At 50.8% G+C, this 26,826-nt stretch overlaps 1 protein-coding gene across 1 annotated transcript in view; it reads left to right on the plus strand.

The window, feature by feature from the left end:
- Nucleotides 1-25,618, plus strand: part of LOC112990137 (uncharacterized) — a 265,179-nt gene extending 239,561 nt beyond the window's left edge. Inside the window, exons 4-8 of the mRNA XM_026111677.2 lie at nucleotides 15,173-17,194; nucleotides 17,712-17,830; nucleotides 19,088-19,261; nucleotides 22,921-22,991; nucleotides 23,573-25,618. Coding sequence (XP_025967462.2) covers nucleotides 16,994-17,194; nucleotides 17,712-17,830; nucleotides 19,088-19,261; nucleotides 22,921-22,991; nucleotides 23,573-23,589 — 582 coding nt within the window. The 5' untranslated portion in view covers nucleotides 15,173-16,993 and the 3' untranslated portion in view covers nucleotides 23,590-25,618. The remainder of the gene's footprint in view (nucleotides 1-15,172; nucleotides 17,195-17,711; nucleotides 17,831-19,087; nucleotides 19,262-22,920; nucleotides 22,992-23,572) is intronic.
- Nucleotides 25,619-26,826: the final 1,208 nt, after the last annotated feature.

Here is a 26,826-nt window from a genome sequence, read left to right on the forward strand (position 1 = left end):
TACTGCTTTTGCATTTGCCCTGCAATCTTTCATGCCAGTTGACTTTTCATTTCCAAATCCCATTTCACATTAAACACAGACCCACACGCTCTGTCCCATTTTTCTTTGAAATAAATCACAAGTCCATGCCAGAAATGACTTGAGGTGTTCTTCAGAATTTGTAAACAGCATTAAAGTCTGGTGGGAAATGTCACAAAGTGTAGGTCTGAATTTATTAAGTAGTTTCTCAGCTTAAATTTATATGTTCCAGTATACAAACTGACACCTTTTTTTTTGTAACCTATGATGCAACTTGATCCACTGCTGGTCACTAAGCGTACTTCTGGTCCAGGGTGAGGACTCCTAGATGCAGAGACCTGCAAATCAAACGCAGAGGATCTTGGAGGCCGTGCAGCCTCCCTTTTGCTGATTGTTTGATTAACACTTCCCTTGATAAAAGACATTTTAAAAAATGCAGTTTCTTCAGCTTTGGCCAGGATTCACTGGGCCTTGCCCGCTCGGGGCATAACCCCGAGTCAGAGTCCGCAAAGCTGCCGAGTGTTAAAGCAGCCTGGAGGAAAGCACAAAGCCCTTCCCGGCTCTCCATACCCTGCACGGGGCAGGGAAATTCCTCCCTCCTGAAAGGGGCAGTTGGAGTCGGGATTTTTACAGCCAACCGCCTCCTCTGCAGGAAGAGGCAGGAGATCCAGCAGCCCAGCTGTACTGCTTCAGGCACATTAAAAACATTCCCCTGCATTTGCTCTTTTGCCAAACTCGCGTGCCCTTCCTCATGCTACGGGTGATCATTCTCCCCGCAGACCGAGAGGCAGATAGCACAGTGAAACACAGCAGTTGGAAGTGACAGACTTCTTCTTTTTTTAATCCCAAAAAGGTGTGCTGCAGATGCTAGTGTTGAGTGTTGCTCATATGAATTAAGAAAACTCTGCTTGGCACAAGGAGTTACACCCCTGCAGAGCCGCTGGAAGTTGCATCGCAGTGAGTTTTCTATAAATCTCAAGGCAGTGGTCAAAGGAGATGTAAATTTTGGCGGACGCTTCCTAATCGCATTAATTCTGCCTGAGAGGAGAGACAGCTGCAGTATGTCCTAGCTAGTGTTGGTAATGTCCTGAAATTCAATTTGCAGGGCCCAGGAAGGCTGAACACATTTACTTCAGCAGGCTGAGACCTACTGGGTCTCTTCCAGCAAGTAAATCCTGGGACTGGGGTGGTGCAAGGCTCCCACTACAAAAAAAGAATTAGGGCCGTGGGTGTTCTCAGGACCTCACAAATACTTCTTATGCCATGGTAATGCTTCTGTGATGAGCACTTGTGGAAATTGGCAGTGAGAAAAAACAACTTTTAGCACATTTTCTGAGTCTAAGCTTTTTAAATACCATTTCTTCCTAAAATAAGACAGTTTTTTTCCTGTTCAGCCACTTTTCAGATGTTTGCGTATAATGAAAGCAAAATAACAACAAGGCAGCTATTGTTATGAAAAATAAACTGAAAAGTGTTCAGCTTCCTGCAAAGCAACGAAATGTATGGTTTTGCACGGGCTCCACTGCAGTCGTAATTTATGAACTTTCTTTCCATGGCTCTGCACAGGAACCATCCTTTGAGACGTCTGCAGTGTCACTGGCTGAAGTGCTGATTGCAGAGGGCTGTGAGCTGCCGGCTCGGAGGTGTCTGGGTAGGTTTTAGCACATTTCCCCGATCTCTAGGCCTATGATCTCATTTTTCCTAGGGCATCAGCTGGAACCCAGCCAGTACTATAATTAGTGGTGTTAATGGAGAAGCGCAGGGTTTTGCAGCTGTGCTGCACGCGGTTTCCGTCCAGCTCGCTCTCCTGATTCTGGTGCTGCCCTGCAGCAGCTGCTTGGAAGAAGGTGTAAGAAACACCACGTAGGCAATCCGGGGATCACAAAGATGTGCTTCCCACTGCAGCATGTTGAACATAAAAGCGGAACAGCTTTTAATTAAAATTTCTTCCACCAGCCTTGTAGGGCCTAAAAAGCGAACAGGAACAAAAGCTCCCAGTTCTTTACTGTAGCAAGGAGGAGAGAGGCTTTGAAGTGAGGAGCAGAAAGCGCAGACAGAGAGAGCTCAGTGCACGGAGAGCGGCGCGAGGGAATCGGCGGCCTGGGGAAAGGATGCAGCAAGCCCGGCTTTGCACCTGGGATTCGGTGAAACCTGGTCTGCAGGAAGCTTTCCTTGAGCCTTGTGGCCAGGTCATTAAGCACAAGTTTTCTTCTCGTAGTGGCCATAGTCTTGTTAAGTGTCTTGGAGGGCTGCAGAAAAGACAGCAGACAGTCTGACTTTCTACAGATTTAGTTTTCATTCATTATAGATCAGTGCAGATACCACGAGAGTGCTCATACCTCTAGCGATCTTTTAACAATCTTGCACCATGACAGCTTCTTGGCTGCAGCTCGAACCTGGGTGGAGGGAAGATCCCAAGCTCTGCCCGTGGGCCACGACATCTCTCTGACTTTACACTAGTGTCAGCGAGGACTTGGTCAGCCTCACGGACAGATCCAAAACCTTGTCAGCAGCTTTCATTCAGCATAGCTTCGGGCGAAGAGTGAGAAAAGACAGCAGCAGACAATAAGTGGCTGTTTCTCTGTTGCTTCTCAACAAGTTGCTTTAAAAACAGCAGCAAATCTCAGAAAGGGGCCTATTATTCGCGGGGTTCTCTGAACTTTCCTCCCTTTGGCCCCCCACTACGCACAAGAGGACCATGTCACCAGTGTGTGTCCTGGCTATTAAAAGCAGATGTGGTCAAAACAAAACAAAAAAAACCTGAACTGCACTTGAGGGAAGAGAAATAGAAAGTATTTTCCAGCACAGCAATTACAACTTTAACACAAACAACTGTCTAAAGGGCATCTTTTATTACACTGTTGGTGTCAATTTTGATGACTTGGTGAAAAAGAGAATTTTGTGGTGGGGAGGTATGAGGAATCAGCATTACTTTCCTGTTTTTCCTAGAAAGGGGCTATCAGTGCCGAACTGTTAATGCGATTATTAAAGCAATATTTCAAGTTGTTTTTTGGGAACACAGATTTCTCCAGAGTTTATTATTTCTGCCTTTTTAGTTTTAGCAGGTTTTGACCTGCCCCGTGGGTAGCTGCCGCCTCGCGTTCCTGATGGGTTTGGGCAGGAGCCAGCTGCCCGGCGCGGGGCATCCCGGCTGTCCTCTCGGATGCCGCGGCGGGATCCGTAATGCGAGCGGACGTGCCGTGCCGACGGGCGATCAGAGGGAGCGGGCACCTTCGCGGCCGCGGTTAGGCTTTCACGGGAGGGGAGATCTCTGAGGACTGCTGGAATATCTGCTGGCTTTCCTGGGGGGAAAGGGAGCTCTGATAGTCTGGCTGCTGAGGGGATGTTTTCCCGCGTGCCCCACGGAAGGACCGTGCGTGGTGGGAAGCTGCCAGGGCAGACCAGGTGCAGGCAGAGCAAACCGGGCTGTTTGCCTGTTGCTCCCCTCAGCCCCGACCCCTTGGAAACGTGCTCCTTCGGAGGGTCTCGCGGGTCGGCGGTCGGGGGAAATATCCTGTGTCAGCTCTGCTCCTCGGGGAGCATCTCGGTGGATGCACAGGCGCGTTTCAAGTGTAGCAAGTTCCTTAAGAAAGAGCACGTTAAGTGTAAATACACGGCATCCCTGCTTAGAGCGGTCCTCCAGAGAAAGCCTGCATAAGTAAGCATTACACAGCAATCAAGCGAGGATGATGAGGGAGGTGCAGAGATGCTGCCCGAGGGCTGGGAGGCTGGCGGGGAGGGACGAGCGAGGCTCTGCTCCACGCGCCGAGGGGCTGAGGGTCGCGCGAGCGGATCTGCGGCAGGAGGAGGGAGGCTGGCAGGGCAGCGGGGAAGGGGCCGGGTGTGATCGGAGGAGCGTGTCTGGCTTACACCGCTCTCTATTTTGGAACGTATCCCTGTTCTTGGAGAGTTTGTTGTTAGTAACTGCATTACCGCAGCACCTGAGGCTCTGAGGTACAGCAGGGCTCTGCAGTGCTGAATGTTGTGCACACTCGATGTAGCTGTGTGTTAGCAGCTGATGTGCCGACCCCGAGAGGAGCCGTGTTCTCTGGGGCAGCGTCTGACCTCGGCTGTGCTAGCACAAGTGCAAGGTAACTCTGCCGACGGTGTGCTGACGCTCACAAAATCACAGAGGTTCAAAGTGTTCTGGGCGCTGTACCCTGGCTTAGGCTTGGGCACGCGGCTGCGCCAGCGCGAGTGATGAGCGAGACCAAACGGGAGCTCTTGGTCAGTGAGCGACCAGGCTGCAGCCCACGGTCTGACCTGTCCCCCGCACCTTGCCTCCCGGGAGCGGGCCGGCACGAAGGCCCCGGTCTGGCGTGGGCTGTGCCTGCCCCGGGGGTGCAGAGCAGAGCTGGGCGTCTGCCGGCAGCCGTCAGGAGTACCAAATTCAGTGCGCGAGCAGGAGGAGAAAGCAGAAACAGAGTTCTCTTGGAATTAATGACAATGAGTGAAAGGAGCTTTAGCTGACTTCTGTCGTCGATGATGTATTTCCCAGACACAAACAGCTTTTCTGAAGCTGCGCTGGTTACAAGCAGAGGATAAGTCAGGAGTACATTAAATGAGTCCATCTGAGATGTGTGTATGTGATTCCCAGCTGATCAATTACCCGCAGCGCTAGGCAATCAGGGACATGCATTATTTGTGAGCTCCTCTATGGCCTGGACCCAAGATCCTGCTGCAGATCAAGTTCAAAGTCAAACCAAGCACTTTGCTAATAGCAAGAAGTGAGGGCCACATCCAGCCCCGGATACCTTCTTTACATCTGTAATGGCAGTTAGAGCATCTGGAGCGGCTCGAACAGGAACAATTTGCTGGGAGACAGGTACCGGCTCTGCTGCAGCCTGTGCAATGCGTGCAGGGGTTGGTTCACCCGGCGGGGCTGCCCAGCCCGTGCTGGCTTCGTTCCTGTGGGGTTTCCCTGTTCAGAGCACCAGTTACTGCTCTGTAAGGCCACATCCATCCCGCCAAATTGTTCTACGCTGAACAGAATCCTTAAACAAATGGGAAAGAAAGGGCCTCCGGTTCCTAAATCCGTGCAGAAGAAGCCATCCCTCCTGACACCTGACTGTCTGCGCTGTTCTCCTCGTCTCCCGCTAGTCAGGCTTTGTCGATGAATTCTCACGCACAAATTAATTGACGTGCTGTCCCTTGTTTTCTGTCTGCCCCCAAGATGAGCTTAATAATGCTGAAGCTGCCTCATACGGAGCTGCTTCCCAAATCTTGCTGTTTTCTTTCAATTTATCTGCTCTTGGCAAAGCCAGCAAGTGTTTGAGTTTTCAGAAAAACGTCCCATCCTTCCCCCCATCCCCTTGGGGCCTGGGTACCCATGTGTACATGCGCACACTTCTCACCCTTGTTCAGCCTCCCTTTGCTGCTGTTTTGGTCTCTGCTGCTGGCTGCTGCCTGAACTAGTTGTCTGCCCTTCCCAAATGCCTCTTTGGGTGAAAAGTGGCTTCAGGAATCATTTTACATACATCTAACTCTTTGTTTCTTTTTCTCAAAAATTTTGCATCTCCCACAGCTCAAATTTGCATCTGATGTTTTATATCCAACAATACATATAGGAGCAATAGAGATTCCTGAAATAAAAAAAGAGACGTACAGGCTTAAGGGAGAAGTTGGAGAGGATAAAGATGTGCAGTTTGGCTAGAGCAGACTAAGGAGACATAAATGCCAGCGATGATCTGAAAGATGTAAGCACTGAAGAGAGGAAAAGCGAGGCCAGAGGACCCGAGGAAGCAACCCCTCAGTAATGAACTAGTTTCTCTACCTGCTCATTTTGAATAAATGGAGCACAACTTATCTTTGCTGTAATAATTAAACTGGAGGTAGGCCCAGTTCCATCAAGGATGTCTTTGACTCATTCACGGAAAGAAACCGTCAGCAATAGAGGGCTGTTTTCTCCGAGGAGATACTGGGCAGTCTCTTCTGGGCATTTAAAACAGGAGTTTCTGTTCGGCGTGCTCCTAGGGACCCTGCACGCCCGGTGCCTGCGCAACGTGCTCCCCACGGACGGGTTTCCCGCTGCTGACGTCCCTGCTTCTAGGGCCCGTCACAGGGCAGGAGGACGGGGTGCGGGTCGTTCTGCTTCTGGCTTCCAGCTCGCGTCGACCTGGTGCCGCGCTTGCGGGACGGGGCCGAGGGCAGGTGCCGAGAGGAGTCGGAGCAGACTTTCACCCCTGTCCTAGCCCTGAGCAACTGTCCTGCGCTTCCCTGAGTAGCTGCGCTGCTGCTGCGTCTCTCCTGCCTCCTCCGCTCGCTGCTTGTGCTGCTGACTGATCCTTTACATTAAGAGCCTTTGTGAGAGACTTCTCCTACCCCTGACAGAAGGGCTCAGTGGGTAATGGCGTGTGCTTTCCGTTGGTACCTGACAAGCCAAATTCCTGGAGATGCCTTTGAAGCCCCCATGACCGACACGCAAGCCTGGCCGTCCCCAAGGGTGGCAGGAGCAAGTGCCAGTGCACGGTGGCGTCTTGCGACGTTGTTTTCTGCGGGTGTTTTACTTTAAAATGCAGTGCCAAAGAATAATGTTCGTGTGCTGTGTAAGTGTTGACAAACCAAGTGGTTTTAATTGGTCTCCCTGGCAGCTAGCGCAGTGCAGCCTGCCCTCCTGGCAGCCGCGGGCAGCGAGGGTCAGCAGCTGCTGCCGGGCCGGGGACATGCGGTGGCCTCGTGGCAATGCGATAGGGACTCCCGGCAGGAGAGAGGACTTCTGCGTGCTCTCGCCAGCTGCCCGTTTAATCCTATTTTGATTGGCACCTTCTCTTCAGCAGAGCAGCTTGATGGACTTGAGCAGGCACAGAGCCATCGGAGCAGATGGGCACGGCTGCAGCTACCAGCGGACCGTGAACAGATCCTCGACTGGATCGTTTAGTCCAAGGGCGCAGATAGGGCCAACCTCCTTGAAACAGGAGGCCTCGACCTGGAGGAGATGCTTGTGGAGAGGGACCTGTTAGTCGTGCTTGCCTGGAGGGGCAGTTTAAAGAAATTCATAGCAGTGCAACTTTGCACTCTATGTGACATTAAGAATATATGAAGATCTTGCAGATAGCGCCTCGTTCCAAATAACCATGTTTACTAGTTGGGAACATAATTATATCTGGCTATAGATACTCACTGCTCCATTTCTGCTGGCCTTTACGCTAGAAGATACGGAGCCCCATGGGCTCACAGCTTAGCAAGGCCACACAGCCACTCCTGTTCACTGCAGCTGCGAAACTAGAGGTTATCAGGAGATAAAAACTACCATCAAAATGGTTCTTTTACAAAAGGAGGCAAATTTCTGCCTGTGACAGATTCACTGCTGCTGTGCAGTGCTGTGCTAGCCCTGAACTGGGGGCTGCTCCGTTGTCGAAGTGGCTCTTGGTGGCCGAGGTGAGGTATGATTTACATCCTGCATCCCTTCAGAGGGGCAAATCGGGTCCCCAGCTGAGCGAAAATGGAAGAAACGATCTGTTGGTGCCCATGTGCCCTTTGCATGTTACGCAATTACATGGGAATTAATTTTAAAATGTGCCTTATCTTATTTGTGGCTTCAGTCTCCCTTGGGGTAAAAGAAATCATGTTCAAACCAATTACTGTTCACCCAGGGATTGCTCTACCAGTTTCTTCCGCTGTGAATATTGCTGGTTAAATAACGGAGACGGGCTGTGAGTGCTCATGATAAGGTGACAGACCTTGACATTTAGGTCTGATTCGTATAGAGTGCATAATTTACATTAAAATTGTAATTACATTCATGTTTTTGGGCACAGTACTTGATGATAAACTCTTCAGTCTTTTCTCTGCAATATCCATCCCTTGCTCGACTCCTCTGAACAGCGCAGACGAAGGTACTGCCCCGCTCAGCTGCTGCTCTTCCCGGCTCCCGTGTCTCTCGGGGAGCATGGGATTTTACTCTTTTTAATCAGATGTGCTATTTCGGATCACTTTATTTTCCAAGCCCATATAACTGACAAAGATGTACTGTCTGTCTCCCAAACAACAGGATTCATGGTTGTGCTGTGAAATGTTTGCTTTTAGTACACTCGTAAAAACACAGGACAAGTCAAAGTGGAGCTGTCCTGGCGTTGAGCTAATCGATAAATCACGGCTCACAGGACTGTTGCTCTCACTTCTCATCTTCATGCAATGGCGTTTCTCGTCTGGATATATTTTTTCCCCTTTCTTTGTAGCAGAACATAAAGTATTAAACAAAAAGCTTTCGTAGATTGAATGCAGATCATATTTATACTGGATCAGTGAGAAATAAACTTTTCTCCCTAAATCATATTACTTCGATAAATGTACTAATCCCAGGAGCAACAAGATTCATAACAGTTTATGCCTGCAGTAGATCTGCAGACACCCTCTCCTATTATATTAATGTGATATATGATGATGGGTGATGCAGCCCGCGCTGGTTTTTCTTCCTTTGCAGTAAAGCAGCTGCAGACGAGCGCGGGGCGGCGAGGCGGCTAACCCGGGGCGCACGAGCCCTGGAGCCCCCGCGGGGCCGGTCCCCCGCTCCCCAGCTCGCCCGGGATTTGTACTTTGCACTTCCCACTTCTTCTGGGCTCTGCCCATCCTCTGCCTCCCGCGCTGCCCGGAGCCGCTCGGCTGCGGCAGAGAGACACGAGCAGGATAAAAAGGGCCATTTCTAACAGCAGAACCTAACGCGTGAGAGGGAAGGAGAAATCCAGAGCCCCGACCCCCGTCCTGCTGCCGTCTCCTGCTTGTTTCTCTTTGTTTTATCCAGGGAAATTTATGAGATGTCAGAGCTTGTTAATGTTGTTGACGTTGGAGGAGCAACGAGCACCCTGGGCTGAAAGGCTCAGAAAAAGGGGGCGGTGGAGCCGGTTGCCCAGGGCCAAACTCGTTAGCTGCGACGGCAGAGCTGCGCCGGGCCGGGCGCCGGCTGAGGCCAGACGCACTCGGTGCGCGGGATGCGGCTGGGCGTGCGGCTCGGCCCGGGCACCGGCGCTGCTCTTATTTGGGGGACAGTGTTTATTCTCACAATGCCAAGCAGGGAACGTGCCAGGCATGCCGAGCGTGTCGTTGCGAGCTCGGTAAATAATTAAAGTCCCTCTTGACGTGAAGAATAACGCTGCCGTCGCGCGCTCCGCGTTGCAGCTGGCTCCGGCGGGAGCTGCCGTCGGAGCCGCGTGCATCCGGGCTGGGGGGTGCGGGAGGCAGGGCCGCGAAGAGGTATCGATCCAGGAATAATTAAAAACTTCTCGTTAAGCAGCTCTCAGTCGCGGTGCCACAAATGCACCGGCCGTCTGTGACGAAGGCTGTACATGCGGCAGCAGCGAGGCGAGCGGTTGCAAAATTACTCTTGGCTATTAAATTACCTGATTAATTTGGCCATTGTTCAGCCCGTGACTGAGGGCAGTTTCTGTGGACGCATCCATTATTCATCGAGACCATCCTGAATATTTTAAGCAAACAATTTTTGTCCTAGGCGTAGTCGCGAGCTGCTCGTTTCTGCCGGCCGTGGAGGGTGACGCTCCAGAAATGTCAGGTGCTGGAGTGGTTTTTGACACTTTGTCGAGCGCGGCTGGGAGGGCTGCCCTCGGCCTTCCCGGGCTCTCTCAGCCGCTGCCCTCTCGCTCGCGCGGTCGCGCTCCGGCACAGCCCTGCGCACCCGACGAGCGCTGCGTGGGTCAGCTGAAGTTAGGGGCAGGGAAAGACCCCGGCAGAAGGTTTGAAGGAGAAAAGGGGGAATTGAGTAGCTGTAGACACTCTCTTCCCACTGATTTTTCAGCATCCCATAGAAAAAGGTGCTTTAGGATAAAGGTGAGATGTTTGTGCAGGAGCTGCCGTAAGCCACAGTAAGAAGCAGCAGCCCCCCCGGCTCGTGGGGGTACCTGGGAGGTTCGGTTCAATTTAGGGGTAAAGGGATCCCACGGAAAAGCTGTTGATTTTTTTGTTACGTTCTGAAAGTTTGTTTCACGTAAAGGTTATACAAGTTTACTGTGGAAATGGTCGTTTCTTACCAAAACGAGCACAAGCCTCAGTGCGGCTCTCGCCGTCCCCGTCCCTTCGCAGCCGCCCCCGGGTGCCAGTGGCGCTGGAAATCTGCCCGAAATCTCTGCCCCTCTTTCCGCGGACAGTGTTGGTGTTTACATTGCCTGCACCTCTGTCTTTGAGCAAAAAAAAGAGATAATGCAGTTTCGAGGTAAAAGGCACTGACAAGGTTATTGCTGGAAGAGTTTTGCAAGCTGGTTTCAAATTCAGCCGTGCACCAGAGGGCTTTGAGCCGTGACTTTGCCTTGAGCCTGAATTAAATGTGTTTTCATTTCACAAGTACAAAACAAGTGCGTGTCCTGATGTCACTCAGATCTTGCAGACACTTCCACTGGCCCTTGGACCGAAACAGCTCGGTGTGATCGAGGGGAGCGTGCGGGATGTCGCGTGCGGACGGTGCGTCGCAGAAGGACGTTTCAGGAGTTGTCATGCACATGCATAAAACATTTGAAATTGCTTGGCAAGTTCTTTATTTATTTTTATTTTCTTGGCGTGTTGGTGCGCGGTGTCGTCTGCGAGGGACGGGCAGGGACTGCCGTGGGCGCAGCTGCTGCAGGCTGCCGAGCCCGGTGCCCTCGTCGCCCGCGATCAAACGCGGACGCGGCAGAGCTCGCGTGCAGCTGGAGAAGGAGCCAACGTCAGCTGCTGTTGAGGGGGTGTTTCTAGGAATCCCCCTCGCCGCATTGGAGCCCCCGGAGAGCTCGTGGGTGCTGGGCAGGGTTGTCCTTCCCCCTCCCCTGCCTGCAGCTACCGGCAGCAGCGGCAGCTGTGCCAGATGTTTGGCATCCAGCTTCCTCCCTCCCTTTCCCCTGCTCCGCGGGGCGTTCCCGCGACTCGCCTGAGCAGCAGCTCAGGTGACGGATTTTCTTTCCCCGGTGACAGGTCTCCGGAGGGCTCTTTGCTTGGCTCTCGGTTCCCCCGGGTCCCGTCAGTGGAAGCTGAGCTTCCTCGAACGCATGCGGAGCACGAGCAGCGCTACGGAGAGCAAACGAGGAGCGGCTCTCCAGGGAATTACGCTGGGCACAAACGCGATCGTCCATTCGGCGTCCTGCCTGGGGTAGCTGGAGGTCTCCCAAACGATGGAGGATCCTTTCCATGGCCGGTCCTGGAAGGAGGTTCTGCCAGAAATGCAGAACAGCGTTTAATTCTCCATGAGCATCAGGGCGGTTTTACAGTTTGGGTTTTTTGGTTTTTTTGGTTTTTTTTTTTTTCCTAGTCTCACCCCCATCGCTACTTTTTCTTTTCTAAGTTTCTCCCCCAAAATGGACACAGGAGGTGTCTGAGGTCCTGGGAGAGTGACGTCTGTGCTGCTGTTCTCAGCTCTGAGCCGTCACCGCTCCCCCTTCGACCAGCCGCTGCCTCGGGCACAGGGGTGACGTGAGGTGCGGAGCTCGGCGGTGACCCCAGCCCGGCGCCCGCGCAGCCGCGCTGACCCCGTCTCTGCACCACGGCTCGTCCTTTCCCAAAAACATTTCCGTGCAGAAAAGACAGAACTGATTTGCAAAATGAAATTAAGAGAAAAGCAGAAAACCCCAGGTTGTGTATCCTAGGTTTGCTCCAAAATGAGTTAAACTTTAAAGTCCGCGTCCCTAGAATGATGAAAAGATGAGCAGGAAAAGCATTGCTGGTGTGTGCATGTGACCGAGAGACTGATCGCAGCCTGCGGCACCTCGGGTGGCTGAAGGCCCGTGCAGGGCTCCTCCCTGCCTGCTGTATTTCAGCACGTTCAGTGAACTGCATTTTTAAATCAAAAGTGAAATAATGAAGAATAGGTGCAACTGGAGCCCGGTGCGCTGGCATAGCGCGGAGTATTAAATCGCCCGGTGTATAGAGCATGGTCTAGCACAGTGCTGCATCCGTAGCTGGCATCCGCGCGTGCCGCGAGAGCGGGGTCCGGCGGGCGCCGCAGGCCAGGAGGGATCCGAGGCCAAGGTGAGCGGGGGCAGCGGCGGGAGATGCTGTTGAGGACGTGCATGAGCAGCGAGCGCCTAGCGTCACGGGTACCTGCTGCGTCTGCCTTACCCAGCCCGCATTTATCACGGTGACTATGGCGTGCGTTTCTGCAGAAGCGCTTGTCCTTGAAGGGCATCCGGGCTGCTGATACCTGGGTTTGTCTGCAGCGGGAGATGTGACTGATGATGCCGAGGGAGCACAGCCCTCCCTCGGGCGGCCTGGGAAGCTGGAGGAACGTGTTACCGCGAGGACACGCTCTGCCGTGCCGCTGCCCCCTCCCATTATTCCTGCGTTTATGCATTTTGCACCCGATTTTTGTCTGCAGGAATGTGTCGTTCTCTCTCTTTGACCGTCAGTGGCAGCGACACAAATCTGATTTTTCAGGCTTTGGACCTTGTTGAGATACTTCTCATCGGAAAGCTCCCTCAAGTCTATCAGTAGAAGGACTTCTTGTTAACAGCAGTCGGTCTGAGCTGCAGGAGCCTGGGAAGGCCCCTGGGAGGGACCCGTCACACCAGGCGTCACATCCGCACGTACCGCGAGACACGGGCTCTGCCCCAAAGACGTCAGTGCCTGAGCAGATGAGAGGCAGAAGGCGGATACTGGAAAGAGCTTGGAAAACATGACGTATGGGTGAGACGGTCACAATTTGCACACTCATCTCGAGCTGTGCCCGCTTTTTTTCATGAGAGGAAAACCTGATGGAGGTCCAAGCATGGCTCGGTTAGATGCAAAGAGGTCTATCATGCATCTCTGATGGCTTTGGAGCTATCCTGCAGGATGCTCACAGGCAGAGCATGGAAACAAACACATAATTATGAGGGCAAAAGTAATTCTCCACTTGGTTGTACAAGAAACACTTTGGGATCCGCTGGAAGTGAGGAAGAGAAGGCAGTGCAGCTCCCGACACTGCTGCAGCAGAGGGCTGCAGTGATTTCATGCTTGGGATGAGGCACCTGAGTCAAACAGGTCTCTTCTTTCCTTTAAGTGAGGTTGTTGGGGCACCAGGAACGTGCTAAAACAGTGACAAAGTTGACAAAATGGAATCAGCAGTTACTGCTAGACAGAAAGGCGGTGAAAGGGGTTAGCTGCACCGTCACCCGAATTTAGCCTCTCGGCGAGAGAGAAGGTGCAGTAGCTTCTTGCACCGCAGGACCAGTCCCCTCTGCGCTCAGCCGGTGCAAGTGAATAGTTGGGGTGATATTTCTCTGACAAAGATCTGGCAAAGGAGCAACAACGGCGATGAATCAGAGGGTTTAAAAAAGGATAAGCTTGAGACTAAGGAAGGATCAAGTTTTCAGACGAGCTGCACAGGCAGCAGCCGGCCTTGTTTGTGCATGCAGCTGGGTGTAAAACCGGGAAGCCGAGCATGCAGATGTGTAATTGGCTACATCAGTAAGTGTTTGCATATGTAAATTCACCGGTTGAGTAACTATTCATTCTCTAAAAATAGGTCTTCATCAGAGCTTTAGGTCAAGATGTTTTGCAATGAAGCACTGATAACTGCTTCATCTAAACTCTGTTTTAAATAGTAACAATAGGAGTTATTGTGGGCTACACACCAGAAACTGGTACAGCTTATGCAAATATGTAACATTGCAAATGTAGTCGCCATCACTGAATGCACAAATTAGACATAAAATTTAGCAAATTAGACACTTAGTTTCTACTTACACACATTCAAGCATATCCTATAGTCATTAATCAGGGAAAATCCTCATTGAAGCTACTCGAAGCCGCATTGCTAGCCTTTCACACCCAGCAGTGCTCTCGCAAAAAAATAAAGTTAGGAGATTTAATGCTCTGCCACTTTTTCCCCCAAAACTTCTCCCAGCAGAAACGTCAACAGAACATGCAAAATTATTCAGAAAACACCCGCTCCTGCGACAGCTGTACATTCGGTTATTAATGCTGCATCCCGAGCTTACACCTATGTATGACCAACAGACCATTGTTGCTTGAAATCAAAATTAATTAAACCTTGTTTACCGTTTTGAATTAGTGAGCTAATGAATATCATACCTCTGAGGCATCCATCTTGGTCAAATACATTGTGCCTCACAGCTGTTGTTTTTGTCTGGATTAGGTTTGCTCCAGCTTTATGAAGACGTCTGCAAAGTAATAAGCCCTGGACTTATTTGACTCAAAGAAATTATAAAATTTTTATTAGCTTCTGAGAAATTAGGTTTTCTACTTTTTACCTAGCAATAAAAGTCGATTTGTTCTGTAGCTCCTTGATAGAATATTTGGGTGCTGGCTATTATTTAAATCTAATGACCCTTCTTAATAGACATTAAGGTTGTCTCTGGTGAGCAAACACACCGGGTTTGTGAAATTACATACTGATTACTTTGTTATAAATGCGGTCACACCTCTGCTATTAAATTTTACCTGCATAAACAATCTCAGCACGCAGACATACTGCTGTACGGTTATTTATACCCACTTTATTAAGGTTATTTTTTCAGCAATAGTGCTGGTTTTAAATCTGCCTTGGCTTATTTAGTGCCAAGTGACATCGAATTCAGTTTGTCATGCGGAAGCATCGCTCTCACCCCGCTATCTCTGGCCACCTGACTTTATTTAATGCTGCCGGTGATGACGGCGAGCAAAGCGACACGAGAGAGCAGTCTGTCTTCTGGGGCATCTTTCACTGCTTTCTCGAGTGATGCACGCTTGCCTGACCAGCCCGCGTTGCTCGCCAAGGGGCACAACGGCTGCGTTGCTGCTGGACGCCGGTTTCTCTGCTCCGCTTCACAGCGCTGTCTCGAGGCGGAGCGCGGGTCGGGGTCCCGCGGGGCCCCAGCAGCCCCGACAGCGGGCGCGAAGCCCCGGGGAGGCCGAGGGGGCCGAGACGGTCCGGGGCGGCCGCAGCGCCCAAGAGCAGAGTCGGGGCCCCGCGGCGGCGAGGGGCTTCCCGCGGGCCGGCGACGTCGCCTGAAACCCAGCTTGTCCGCAAGAGCCTTTTCCCAGGAAAGGGGGAAAACTCCCAGCTCTACTCACAATAAAGCCCCTGGTCAGAATAGTGGGTGTGAAAGTGGGTTTCTGTCACTGGCATATTGCCTGTCAGTGCGAGGAAATATATATATGTATCTTAAATATATTATAAATAGTTAAATAATTATGAAAAATAATAATTATATTGCAATAAATAATAATATAATTATTAAATCTGTATTTTTTTTAATAGGAGAAGCCACTTGGAGTGAGTTCCCCCCCGGTGGGGCGGCTCCGGCCCCGAGCATCCCCGCGTGGACGGACAGATGGACGGCGCGGTCCCTGCGAGGTAAAACCCGTGACTGCGGACGCGGCTGCGCGGTGCACGTTGCTTAGCTGCAGCGCGCGGAGGAGGCTTTGGCTGCCCCGCCGTCATCCTGCTGCGCTCGTATGGCCGGAGGGGAAACCGCCCGGATTTGGAGCGGTCCGAGCCGCGCCGGCAGCGCGGACGGGATGGAGCTGGCCCGGGCGCGTGCTCAGCCTGGAGGCGACCTGGCTTTGTTCCTCCTTCCCTGCCCGCTCCCCGCTAAACCCGACCCTTGTTGCCGCTTATGGCTTATTCCGGCCCCTGAACTGCAGCAAGGTTCGATGCAGGTCTTGACTTTTATTTGCTCAGGGAGTGAACTTGTCCCGATAGGATTAATTCCCGCGCCTGCCTCGTGTGGGAGACCGGGCAGGGCGCTTGCGACGGCTCGCTCTGGCTGCGGAGTCCCCGGCTCCGCGAGTTCACGATGTGCCGGCGTAGCTGGTGCCGTCTGGGGGCTTCATCCCGCGGACGAGTTATCCAAGGGGCCGTGGCAATGATCCACAAAAGCGCAGGAAACCAAACTTCCTTTTAAACCCTAAAGCAGCGCTTTTATGATCATTATTATTTTAAACTCCCTTAGCTTTTTCTGCACTCACTTCCATCCAGCATAATGAGGGCCATATTAGCAGAAGGTGATTTAATCGCAAGAACTTTAGCGAAGCAGGGAGTCTAGTTTCCTTTAATCCAGCGCGTTAGCAATTCCCCACATGCTTATGTTCATTTTAAGAATCAATAAAGCACAAACATGTCTAATTACCCTAAAATATTTTGCAAAATCAGAAGTCAGATTAGATTTTGCTTAAGCATCAAATAGAAATTTTAATGTCCGCCAGAATCGATATGTTACCCACGGGTCCTAAGATTTTCATTTACATGCTTGATCATACATTATAATGAAGGTTTGTAATAGCATTAAAATCTTTTTGAATGTATTTTCTGTATAATTTACTTTTTCCCCCCCTCTCTGTACCACAGAGATTCAAATATAATTAGTTGGAAAAATAATGCACAGCTGCTTTGCTTGTCCTGTATTCTGAACTTACTTGCTGATGAACATCAGCCTGAAATATTCTGACTATTTAATTAAGCACTTACTAAAAATACTTTAGCTGCATTCTAATTCTTCCAGAAAGGGGGAAAACTACGTGGCGGCCTTTACTGCTCCGCGTAGTGAGCAAAGGCGGTCAGGAATTATTTTCCTTTTTCCCTGGAAATAACGGCAGCTGGCAGCAGCGTCCCGCCAGCACAGTAGTTCTCCGCACTCCCCCTTCCTCCCGAGGGCCCCGGGCAGCGCGGGAGCACGCCTGCAGCCGGTGGGATGCCTGCAGCGGCGGGGGGGGGACCACCCGGATGACCCCAGGGGAGCTATTTCTTGTGCGAATGCAGAAGAGAGATTGTCTTTATTTTTTAGGGAGCCAGTCGCTTTGTCTTCGAGGCGTTAGCGTGGTGCTGAGCAGCCCAGCAGCGCCCTTGAGGCTGGTGCCGCCTTTGCAGAGACTTCGCCAGGTGCCGGGTGCGTTCGCGGGCTCAGCTCGGTGGCCTCTGCGCACCCCACGTATTGCTAATATTATAAAATATGTCTTTTCACAGCTTCACGCACCCATGATGTAATGGGCAGCTGTGACTGGCAACATAGCAGAAAAATTACAGAGCAGTGTGTTGCATTTTCTTCCACGGTTTTCCTTGGCTGAAGTACGTCTACGGTAGATGGAGGCGTTAACTGAGGCTGTTCTCCGGATTAACCCAGCTTGGTTGCTTGGACGTTTCACCTTTTCCCGGGGAGGGTCTCCACAACTCTTCTCTTGCCTTCACCCCAGTGCACAACTAATAAGAAAGACTGGAAAGATTCGTTGTTGTCCGGAGTTGCTGGCTTTTCTTCTTGACACTCCCGTCTCTGCCCTTCTGCTTGTTAGTGTCCCAGGGAGGGCCGCTGAGGTCTCACCCGTCTGAACATCCCGGGCGTGAATATGGGCAGCAGGTAGCCGCAGAGCCTGGCCGAAAGCTGCTGGTGGAGCTGCTGGTGGTGCGGGGAGCGGAGACACCCTCCTCCCTCGGCAGCGGGGCTTTGTGCGGGAGAAGAAACGGAGAGGCCGTTTCCCCGGGTGGGATGGGGAGGAGGCTGCAAAAGCCCCCCGAGCGCTCGGCGAGGAGGGACCCCGGTCCCGCCTGGGCCACGGAGGGGCCCTGAGGCTCTGCCGCGGGATGCTCAGGAAAAGTCGTCTCACTAATCAAGGTGCAAGTTTCAAGTGCGTTCGTTAAATTGCTTTAAACTGCCATATAGAGGGTGTTACTCAGAATTTAAGTGAAGTAAACGAAACCGAATTAGCCCACCTCAATTCTAAATAAAAGTGTCTACAAAGGTATTTAATGCAATTTAGCTAATCCGTTTAAAAGTTAATTCAGATTATTTTCGTGGTGTCCTTAGGCGCTCCAGTGCTCGTTAACTTCAGCAGAACCTGGCGACGGACCAAGCCCTGGAGAGGCCGCGCGGCTCTGCCACCGGACCGGCCTAGCAAGGGAGGGCGACGTGCTTTGCTGTGACTGGTATTTATCTTTTCTGTTTGGCTGAGTTTGGGCTGGTTTGTGTGACAAGATAAGAGTGCAGCAAAACTGCAGCCAGCTTCCACCTCTGAGCGGTGGCACGGCAGCTTCCAGGGAGAAGCACCAAGCTGCTTGGCGGCACCTCGGCCCGCTCGCGGAGCCCCCGGCTTGGTTCCTCCCTGCTCGGCGGCGTCCTGCCTGCAGCTGGCACGGGGCAAATCACACGGGTCCTTCAGCAGGGGAGCTGCAGCACGCTAAAACCGGGCAGGACGCCTGCCCGGGCGGGAGGCCGGTCTGGGAGAGGTCTCGGAGGCTGCACCAGCATCCGCGGCCGCGGCCCGTCGGCCCCGCGCCGGCCGGGTCTCGCTCCCGGGCTCGTCTGCAGCTGCACCGAGCAGCCCGGGGCGACGGCACCGCCGACCCCCGCGCGGGCTGGGGCTGCGCTTGGAGGACGGCTCAGGGGTGTCCTGTCCTCCCAAAGGTGTGGGCAGACTCCGGGTGCCCCCCGCAGCAGAGCTGCTCCGCCTTTGCCGTGGACGGCCACCGTCTGTGTGCGCTGAGCACCTCCTTTACTTAAAATAAATCCTGACTGCAATGCAGGATTGTAGCTTTTTTTCCTGCTGTCTTAAAAAACGGGTAGGATTAACTAGCTACAGAGAGCACTCTACCAAGCGTGCAGCAGTAAGATATTATTTCTTCCAATTAAAAACCATATTAACATTTGTAGAGTGCTGTCATTGAGTCTGTAACATTCTCTGCTAGATCTGTTTTATGTGTGAATGAGAACATAACAGTCCTTTACAGGCAGATGGGAAATCACATTTCTTTCTTGCCTGCCTTTTTTGGAGATGTGGGAACGATAAAAGCTCTAAGCCCCTTCTCAGAAACCTCACCTTTGTAAATCCTGCCCCTTGCACCGGTGGGGACAGCAGCATTAGCTGCAGCTGGGTTTGATGCTCGTGGTCTGCATGTTCCAGCAGAGCAGAGATGGGGCTTTCTCCTTCAACAAGAAAATCTCTAGCAAGAGTTTTGCAGCATGTAATATGCAATTGTTAAGTATTTTTGCAGTATGTAATATGCAATTTTGTAGAAGTAATATGCATATGCCTGTCCTTTGGTAATAGAGAGGGACGTGTGCCTTCTCCCACACACGGTGTGCTCCTTGTCACGTCTGGAGATGAACTGCTGAGGACCTTACTTAGAAAGGGAAGAGGCAGTGGCCCTGTCTGCATGAATCTCCATTTCACGGCTCCCTTCCAGGTGTGACCCAGCTTCGGTCAGGACCTGCCTCACCTGCGGCCGGTTCCTCGGCCGTGGGGGAAGTCTGACTTCGTCTGCGACTGCCAGGTCCTCCCTGGCCACGGTCACGCGGCAGCGCTGGGCGCTGCTGACTCCTGTTCCAGCTGCGAATGGGAAAACTGAGCCATGGAAAACGTAAGTTATGAAAAGGTTTGTTAGCGGGAGACAGCTGCTCTATGTGGTCCGTCGTCAGCAGAGTCTGCTCCTTCTACCAGATTTTCTGGGGGTAGTTGTAGTGCAGAAGGCGACCCAGCGTGTGTGGTAGATAATTCATCACCTCAAGGTGGAAATGCAGACTGCTTTTAGATGGCAGCTGAAGACCAGTAACAAAGCTGTGACCTTCAGTGCTAAACTCGGGGGATTTGGATTGCAGTGATTGCGCACCGGACCCTTCTCTCCTCACGGACCAGCCACTAGGTAGGGAGAAATGCTGCTCGCGCGGGAGCGGCCGGGTCCCCCCAGGGCGCTGGTGGCCCCAGAGGTCCTCGTGACGCGCGCTGCTCCCCGAGCGCCTGCCCAGCCCCGTGGGGCAGCTGCAGCCCTCTCATGCGAGGAAAACAGCACTGAAGGCAGGCGAGAGCTCACATTGCCTCTGCAACCTGCATATTTTTTTCTCTTGAATGCTCTGCCTACTTCTGCTTGACGTTATTAATCAGAGGACCGTATGGCTCTGCTCAGCGCCTGTTATCCCTTTGGTGTCCCTGTATATGGCATGTGACATAAAAATGCTAATTATTTAAATTTCATACACTTGTTAATAAAGAGCCAGCGATTTTAGCTGCGATTGATTTAACCCTTCCTTAGGGGCAACCGAAAGGGAGAGGAAGCTGCCTGCTCCCCGGGTCTGATCTCAGACGACCATGGGAGGAGGCTCAGGGTGGCAAGAGGGTCTCGGTGTCCTGCCGCCTGGGAGATCATCACCGCCCGCTCGGCTCGCCGGCGCGTCGCTGTTGCAGTCCTCTGGTTAGCAGAGCCCAGCGTTTCTGAGCGCTCTGCACTCCTTCGCCTCCTCGTAGCTCCCCTGTCTGCCCCACGAGGCCGGGCCACATCCGACGTGCGTTTCGGAGCGGGCGAGCTGGGGGTCCCTCGGTTCGGCGGCAGCGGGCGCCAGGCGCCAGGCCGTGCGGCTCGGCAGGGGATGCAGCTGCGGCTGCTTGCACGGCTCGCCGAAAGCCAGCCGCTTCCCAGGGGTTAGGAGGCATTTCAGATTACTGCAACTCGTGCGTCAGCACCGTGTCCCATGTTACTCTCGGAAAGCGTTATTTTAGCAGCAGGTCAGATCTGGATACAGTAAAACTGATTTTTTTTTTTTTTTTTTTAGCTAGTTTCAGTCTCTGTCGCCATTCACCTGAGTGCCAGTTCCTCTCTGCTTATGTGCCCAGCTGTCTCTCTTTTTTCTACTAGTTCACATCAAGATTCAGGGCAAACGTTTTGATAAACCCTGTTACATACAGTACGGATGAAGGGGAGAAGAAAAATGTCCGTAGAAAATAGTTGCAAAGAAAGAAGGAAGGATTGTGATCGGAAGTGAAAGATGGCGTATTGGAGGCTTTGCACCTAAATCTGACCTTGCTGATGCCATGAAATAACACTGCTCTGAGAGCAGGGGCCCTAAGGACGCCTCCGTTTGGAGGGCAGATTTGGACCTTGGTTATCCCCACCGGTGTCTGTGCACAAGTGTCACCGTCCGTACGCGAGCGATGGTGCGACCTGTGCCCGCTTGGGGCTTGCTTTCCAGCAGGCTGCCCATGGCCAGGACAAATCAGGCTGGTGACAAATACGTGCCTCGGGCCCCCTAAATCTCTCGGTGCTTCGGGAATATGCTGCCCAGGGCACGTAAGGCTTCGCCGGTCAGCGTTGCTCTTGGTCAGGTCGCGCGGGAAACGCCGTGTCCCCCCGAGCAGAAGTGGGTGGCTGTGTCTCCGCGGCGGCACGGTGCAGCTTTCCGGCTCGAGTTCCCGCTGGATCGGGGTCACCGAGCCCGGCCTTTCCGCAGCGGGTCGGGTCACCGAGCGGCTCGCGCGACCGCACGCGTCAGCGCGTTGCTGCGACCTGGGAAAGCAAAAGCTGCAGTAGCCCAAGGTGGAACAAAATTGGCAATTGATTTCTTCCATCTTGGCTGGAAGAAGCTGGCGCAGCCCACTCGTACCCTGCGTGTTACATCAGTCACTGCTATTAGGTCTAAATTTTCTAAGCATCAGTGAGAGCAAACTGGCAATATGTTTTTTTAAGCAGTGCAAATGAGCCATGAACACCACTAATCCTGCGATAGTGGGTTTTTCCTGCATGCAAATAACGAAATGCTGAAGAATTCACCCAACAGCTCCATGGACACTTACTTCCAGCCAGGGTTGGAGTTGTGCAGCCCTGTGAATTTATGGGGTAGCTCAGTTCACCACTAAAATTTTTATGAGTCAGTATCTTCTGAAAAAGTAATGGGGAAATGAAGCAGTAACGTCGGGAAGCTGCAGAGCTTTCCATTACGCTGTGGTCCTTCTCCCGCAGCCTGTCCTCGCTGCGGCTGGACGATGTGGGGAGCGGCTGGAAAACCGGCCGAGAAGAGTCCAGGCAAGGCGGAAAGCCGTGCAGCACCTTCAGCGCTGAGGACGAGCCTGGAAGAGAGGAAAAAGGAGAGGTGGCTTCTGACAAATATGACTTGTCACTGCCTTTCCAAGGTGCTTAATGAATATCAGCGAGTGTGTGAGCATGAGTCAAGTTTGTCGTGTCACCATTAATCCTGGGCGGTGCGGCGGCTGTGATTCATTCCTCCTGAACTTTTACTCTGTGTGAGATTAGTGCAGACAAATTATCACCTATTAGGTTGTAACCAGCTATTCCGGCCTGACGCACCAGCCATGAACTTCCAGGGTTAAAGCTGCTTTCTGTGTTTTCTGTCGCCATCCCTGAATATCATTCCTGGGAAAAATGTAAGCAGTCAAGTCAAGAGGCTCTTTGTCTTGCCGTCCTCAAGACTCACCAAGTCCTCGGATCTTAAGAGATATATAAATGTGCTGGTCTCCTATGAAGTGTGAGTGACCTTCATTTCCCCACGCCTCCTTCCTCTTAATTGCTTCTTTCTCCTCCAGCCTCTGAGCTTCTTAAGCCCAGTGGTTTTGCTCCTCTGTACATCACAAGCTGTTCCTGTTCCTGAAAAGATTCAGTTAAATGCCTTTTGCTGCTTTTGTATTGGAAATATATGCAAAATTTATAAACAAAAAAGTCCTGAACAGAAATCTTGCTTTTTCCTTCTAAAAATATTTAGAACAGAACTTGTGGAACATCAGGAATAATGATTCAATCCAGCTAAATTTCAATAGTAAGGAGAGAAAAAAAAACCTCTTGAGAAAGGCATATTGAGAAATGACTACATTAAATATAAAAAAGAAAGAGTGTGTAAAACTTCCTAACTTATTAAATTTCCTGCCACAAATCTATTAAATGGGATGTGAAGGAGCCACAAAGTCCTTGTGAATTCCTCACAAAACCCTCCTCACGCACAAAGTCATCGGGAAGGTTTCTCCGCGGCAGCCGTCCCCCGTTTGCCACCGGTGGTTTATGCCCGCGCGCGGGCGATGGTGAAGGGCCGTGTGTTCTGGCGGGCAGCGTGCGGCGGGGACATAAAGGTGACAATTGCCCGCTTCATCCCCGTTCTGCTCCCGCTCTGTGGAGTGACAGCTCCGGTCTCCAGGGCTCTCGGACACCACCTCTCCCACCGCTGCAGCTCACTGAATCATCCCAGCACAATCCTTAAAGCTCTTTGCACTATTCAAGGCTTTTTATTCTTCTCCTTACAGGCTTTGTGGCAGCAAAGGATGCCTTTTCCTTGGTCTGAGCACCGCTATCCACGTCCATGACACCAGAGAAGGTAAATCCAAACTGTGCTGTCGTTTCCAAGCAAAGGGAAGGCCTGGATAACAGGCACACCAGGAAAACTTGTTAATTTTTCTTTTTTTAAAACACTTTCTTGTCTCTTTAATATCTTTGTGATGATTAGTACATATTTCCAAACCTCCAGGCTGTGCAGCACTGCAGGTCCCTAAAAATCCTCCCCTCTTACCCCGCATTAGTTATCAGTGTGAAATGTGTAGAAATATCATTCCTCAACTCTTAAAATCTCACAGCGAGGACCCCCAGGAGAGAAAACAGCTGCAGCCTCAGGATTGGCTGTGCAGTGCCATGTTTTGATCTAAAATTCAAATGCATCTGTAAAACCCAAGTGTCACAGAGAGCCGGGCCAAGAGTTTTCCCAGCACGGCCCGCGTTTTGCTCCGTTCTGTTTGCCATTCCTCTGCAAAACAAGCTGCCTTGTCAATATTCCCAGCAGGTGCCACGTACAGGATATGGCGGTTTATTTATAGCCAGTTCATTTTCATTTTCCTCATAGCGGGGATGAGATCCTATGCTGAGATTTCGCTCCTTGGGGAACCTGTCTCGTTTCCGCTGCAGGAGAGCTGAATTGCTGAGACACGAGTACGCCGGCGCTGCACGGGGCCCGCTTCCCCGCGAGGATTTGCATGCTTTCAGTTGCTTTGCCTCCTCTGTAACTGCGTATTCTGTCCACGGGCCATTCCAGTGGTTCCAGATGTGGCAGGGCATCGCGGGGCTTTCGCAAGAGAGGAACGTTGGTGTTTCGTCCAAGCTGCGGGGTGATGTTCACAGAAACTCGGCCCCAACTCGTCCTGCTCTGGTGTTGCCAAGTGATGCTTTAAAGAAAAGGGACCCACGTTTTTGCTGGCTTTGCACCATCGGAGCAGCACGTTGCACTGGTGTAAAAGACGGCGCAAACATGCGAGAAAGGAAGGTTCGAGCTCCCGTTTGGACAGTAACACGCTGGCTGTCTCAGCAATACCTGAGGCCTTTCATTCATCCTAGAAAGAAATTAGTAGAAGTAACATTCACGCTAACACAAACCATTAGCAATATTTATTTAAGGCATAGATCTACTGTGTACTTGCAATTTATGAACGGCTGTTTATGCCTAGTATTACCTCAAATGCTCCACCTGCTATATTTAGGTAACACAACAAGGGTAAGATGACATACAACAGGAGCGTCTACTTAACATCCGCTGCATGTTTCAGAACTGTGCACATAATCCCATAGCATTTGCTTGCCAAAGTTGTGTCCAGCTGGGTTTTTCAGGATTTTCAAGCCTGGCGATACAAAGCTGGGCACCGAAATCCGTACGTACCCACATCTTTATGAGTGGTCTGAAGTGCTGTGAGCTCCAAAGCTCCGATAGACTTGCAGAAGAGTTAAGATTGCTCATCGCTTGGAGTGCTTTGAAATGTTATCCAGCATGAGGCATCTGTGCAGCTGCTTTCTCCTCCCGAAGGATGAATCCCAAAGGATGAAGTGGGAAGGACAGTCTCTATTTAACTGCGCTGGCAATAGCAACGTTGCACCTTGCACAAGGGCAAAGTATTCCTCAGCCGGTAACTGGTGGCATGCCCCGGGGCAGGGAGCCGCTGGCGCTGCTTTGGAGGCTCTGCATTTTTGCATTTAAAAGGTCTGATTGCTGATTTTATCCTAGGGTCTATATAGGTTTTAAAAGGCTAATGTTAAAATAGGCAAAGCATGCAAAAAAAGGGGTAGGGACTGCAGAAAAGCCAGTTATGTCTTTCATAACAAAAATAAACCAACTGCAAAAATAAATGCTAGAGACCAATTACATATTCTTGCTGCTTTGAAATTTTGAGATTTTTCAATGAGACAGAAAGAGTTGGGGCCCAGCCGTCCCTATCTTCCTTTCCTATCCTCTGACCTCCAAATAATCTGCTTCTTGACCAAAAGAGCAGGCTGTGGGCTCGGTCCTGCAAAGACTCTGCGGAGGCAGATTTCTGGGCCTGTGCACAGCCAGCTGCAGAACCCAGGCCTGTGTTTCACGGACCAAACCCTTCTAGGCTTTGTGTTGTAGACTAGCAGTCAGCTTCCTTCAGCCACACCAGGGATGTCCTGAGCAGGACCCTCAAGCTTCACAGATCTTAATCTGGAACCTGAGCAGTGCCTTAAAACAGATCCTGTAAAATAAGAGAGGATTTGGAGGTTGCAGGATGTTTTTTCTTTTTTCTTTTTTTTTTTTTTGGTAAAGTATTACTTGGGGCCAGGTTTTTAAGCATCAGAAGATGCAGACAGGCACCTAATGGAGTTTTCAGAAGTGGCTGACTCACATTGATTTCATGCCTATCTACACCTTTCAGAGCTTAAACACATTTAAGAATCTGGCCTCAGGATCTCCGTTGCAGCATATTTTGGCAGGGCTTTCCTTCGAGACGTCGGGCCAAATCCTCAGCTAACATAAATCACTGACACAAGTGGAACTATGCTGATTTGCACCAGTCACAGACTTTAAATTAAAATTTAATTGAAAACTTAAGCTGTCATTAATTTTCAATGAATGGCTTTTGCAAGAATGCAGCCAGATCTCCACCAATTCACAGTCTCATATGTAGCCGTCTCTGACAAAGGAATAAAGAAATGCTTATTACAACAGCCGTGTCTGCTGTATTCTGATCCTCTGCCTTTACCTTTTCCTCAGTAGCTCTCTGCTGGCACATTTTGTGTGATCCTTTGTATCAGGAGATCAGTTATTTCCATGCAAATCTCATTAGTTATCTTCATCCTTTCCTACAGTGTAATTGACTTTCTGGGACCTTGGCGGTATCATGACTTCACCAGCTGTGGTTTCTATTATGCTGCATCTTTATTAAATGTTGCCCTAGACATGAAAGTAAAAAGCAGGAATTTACTTTGTGTGTGTGTGTGCACGCACGTAGGCATGTATATACAGAGAGACATACCAATATATATTGATACAATTTCCTGACTTTTAAACTGAAGAGTAATCACATATTATAATATACCTGTACACCAAACAATTACAGAATATTGAGCATCATTATTAATTGATTCTGATGTTTTATAATGAGATTGACTTAAAAATTACGCTGTTGCACAAACCAGTTGCCAAACATAAAACAACAGTCAATAAATCTAAGTCAACGACAAATCACTCCTGAATATCCCCGCCTGCTGATTCCAGGCATGGCCATTAAAAGCCTCAAAGACTAGTCAGGTTGCAGAAGTTTTGCAGAAATTTAAGCTGATTTGGACTGCAGAAAAGTAAGTTCTGGATTTAAAACCTTTTAGAGAACTTTTTGTGTTGAATCCATACCTGTAGTGAAAACATGAAAAAAACTTTCTGTGATTCTTCTTCTAAAGTTTTACAAAATTGTCTCATCTGTTTCTGCACTTCTTGTATGTTTTTGCCCTATGATTGTCTAGCAAACTAGTTTGGTAACAGGAGCATTCATGGAAGCAGTCATTTTTTTATGGATAGAGACAATTTGCAAATAATTACACATGCAGATAGTTTCACTGATTCTCAAGGGATTACTCTTCTGAGTAAAATTTACTTGCGCAAGTAAGAAGATGCAAATCTAAGGGATAGGTTCATCCGGCAGGGAAAAGGGAGGCACCACGTAATGTGAGCGGTTCCTAGTTAAGACATAAGGGCTGAGCAGCTACCCAACCGCATGCAAATTATAGAAAAGAATTAGTCATGGAAATAATTTAAAAAACGAAGAGAGCGTTAGAGGAAGTCACTGACTGCTAGCAGGCAGTCTCCGAAGAGGCAGGTTCGGGATCCGAACTGCTTTTTGCCAGCCACCCCCTGCTCGGCTCAGCAAGGCGGTCCTGCC

The sequence above is a fragment of the Dromaius novaehollandiae genome, chromosome 27, assembly GCF_036370855.1.
Source record: "Dromaius novaehollandiae isolate bDroNov1 chromosome 27, bDroNov1.hap1, whole genome shotgun sequence".
NCBI lineage: Eukaryota > Metazoa > Chordata > Aves > Casuariiformes > Dromaiidae > Dromaius > Dromaius novaehollandiae.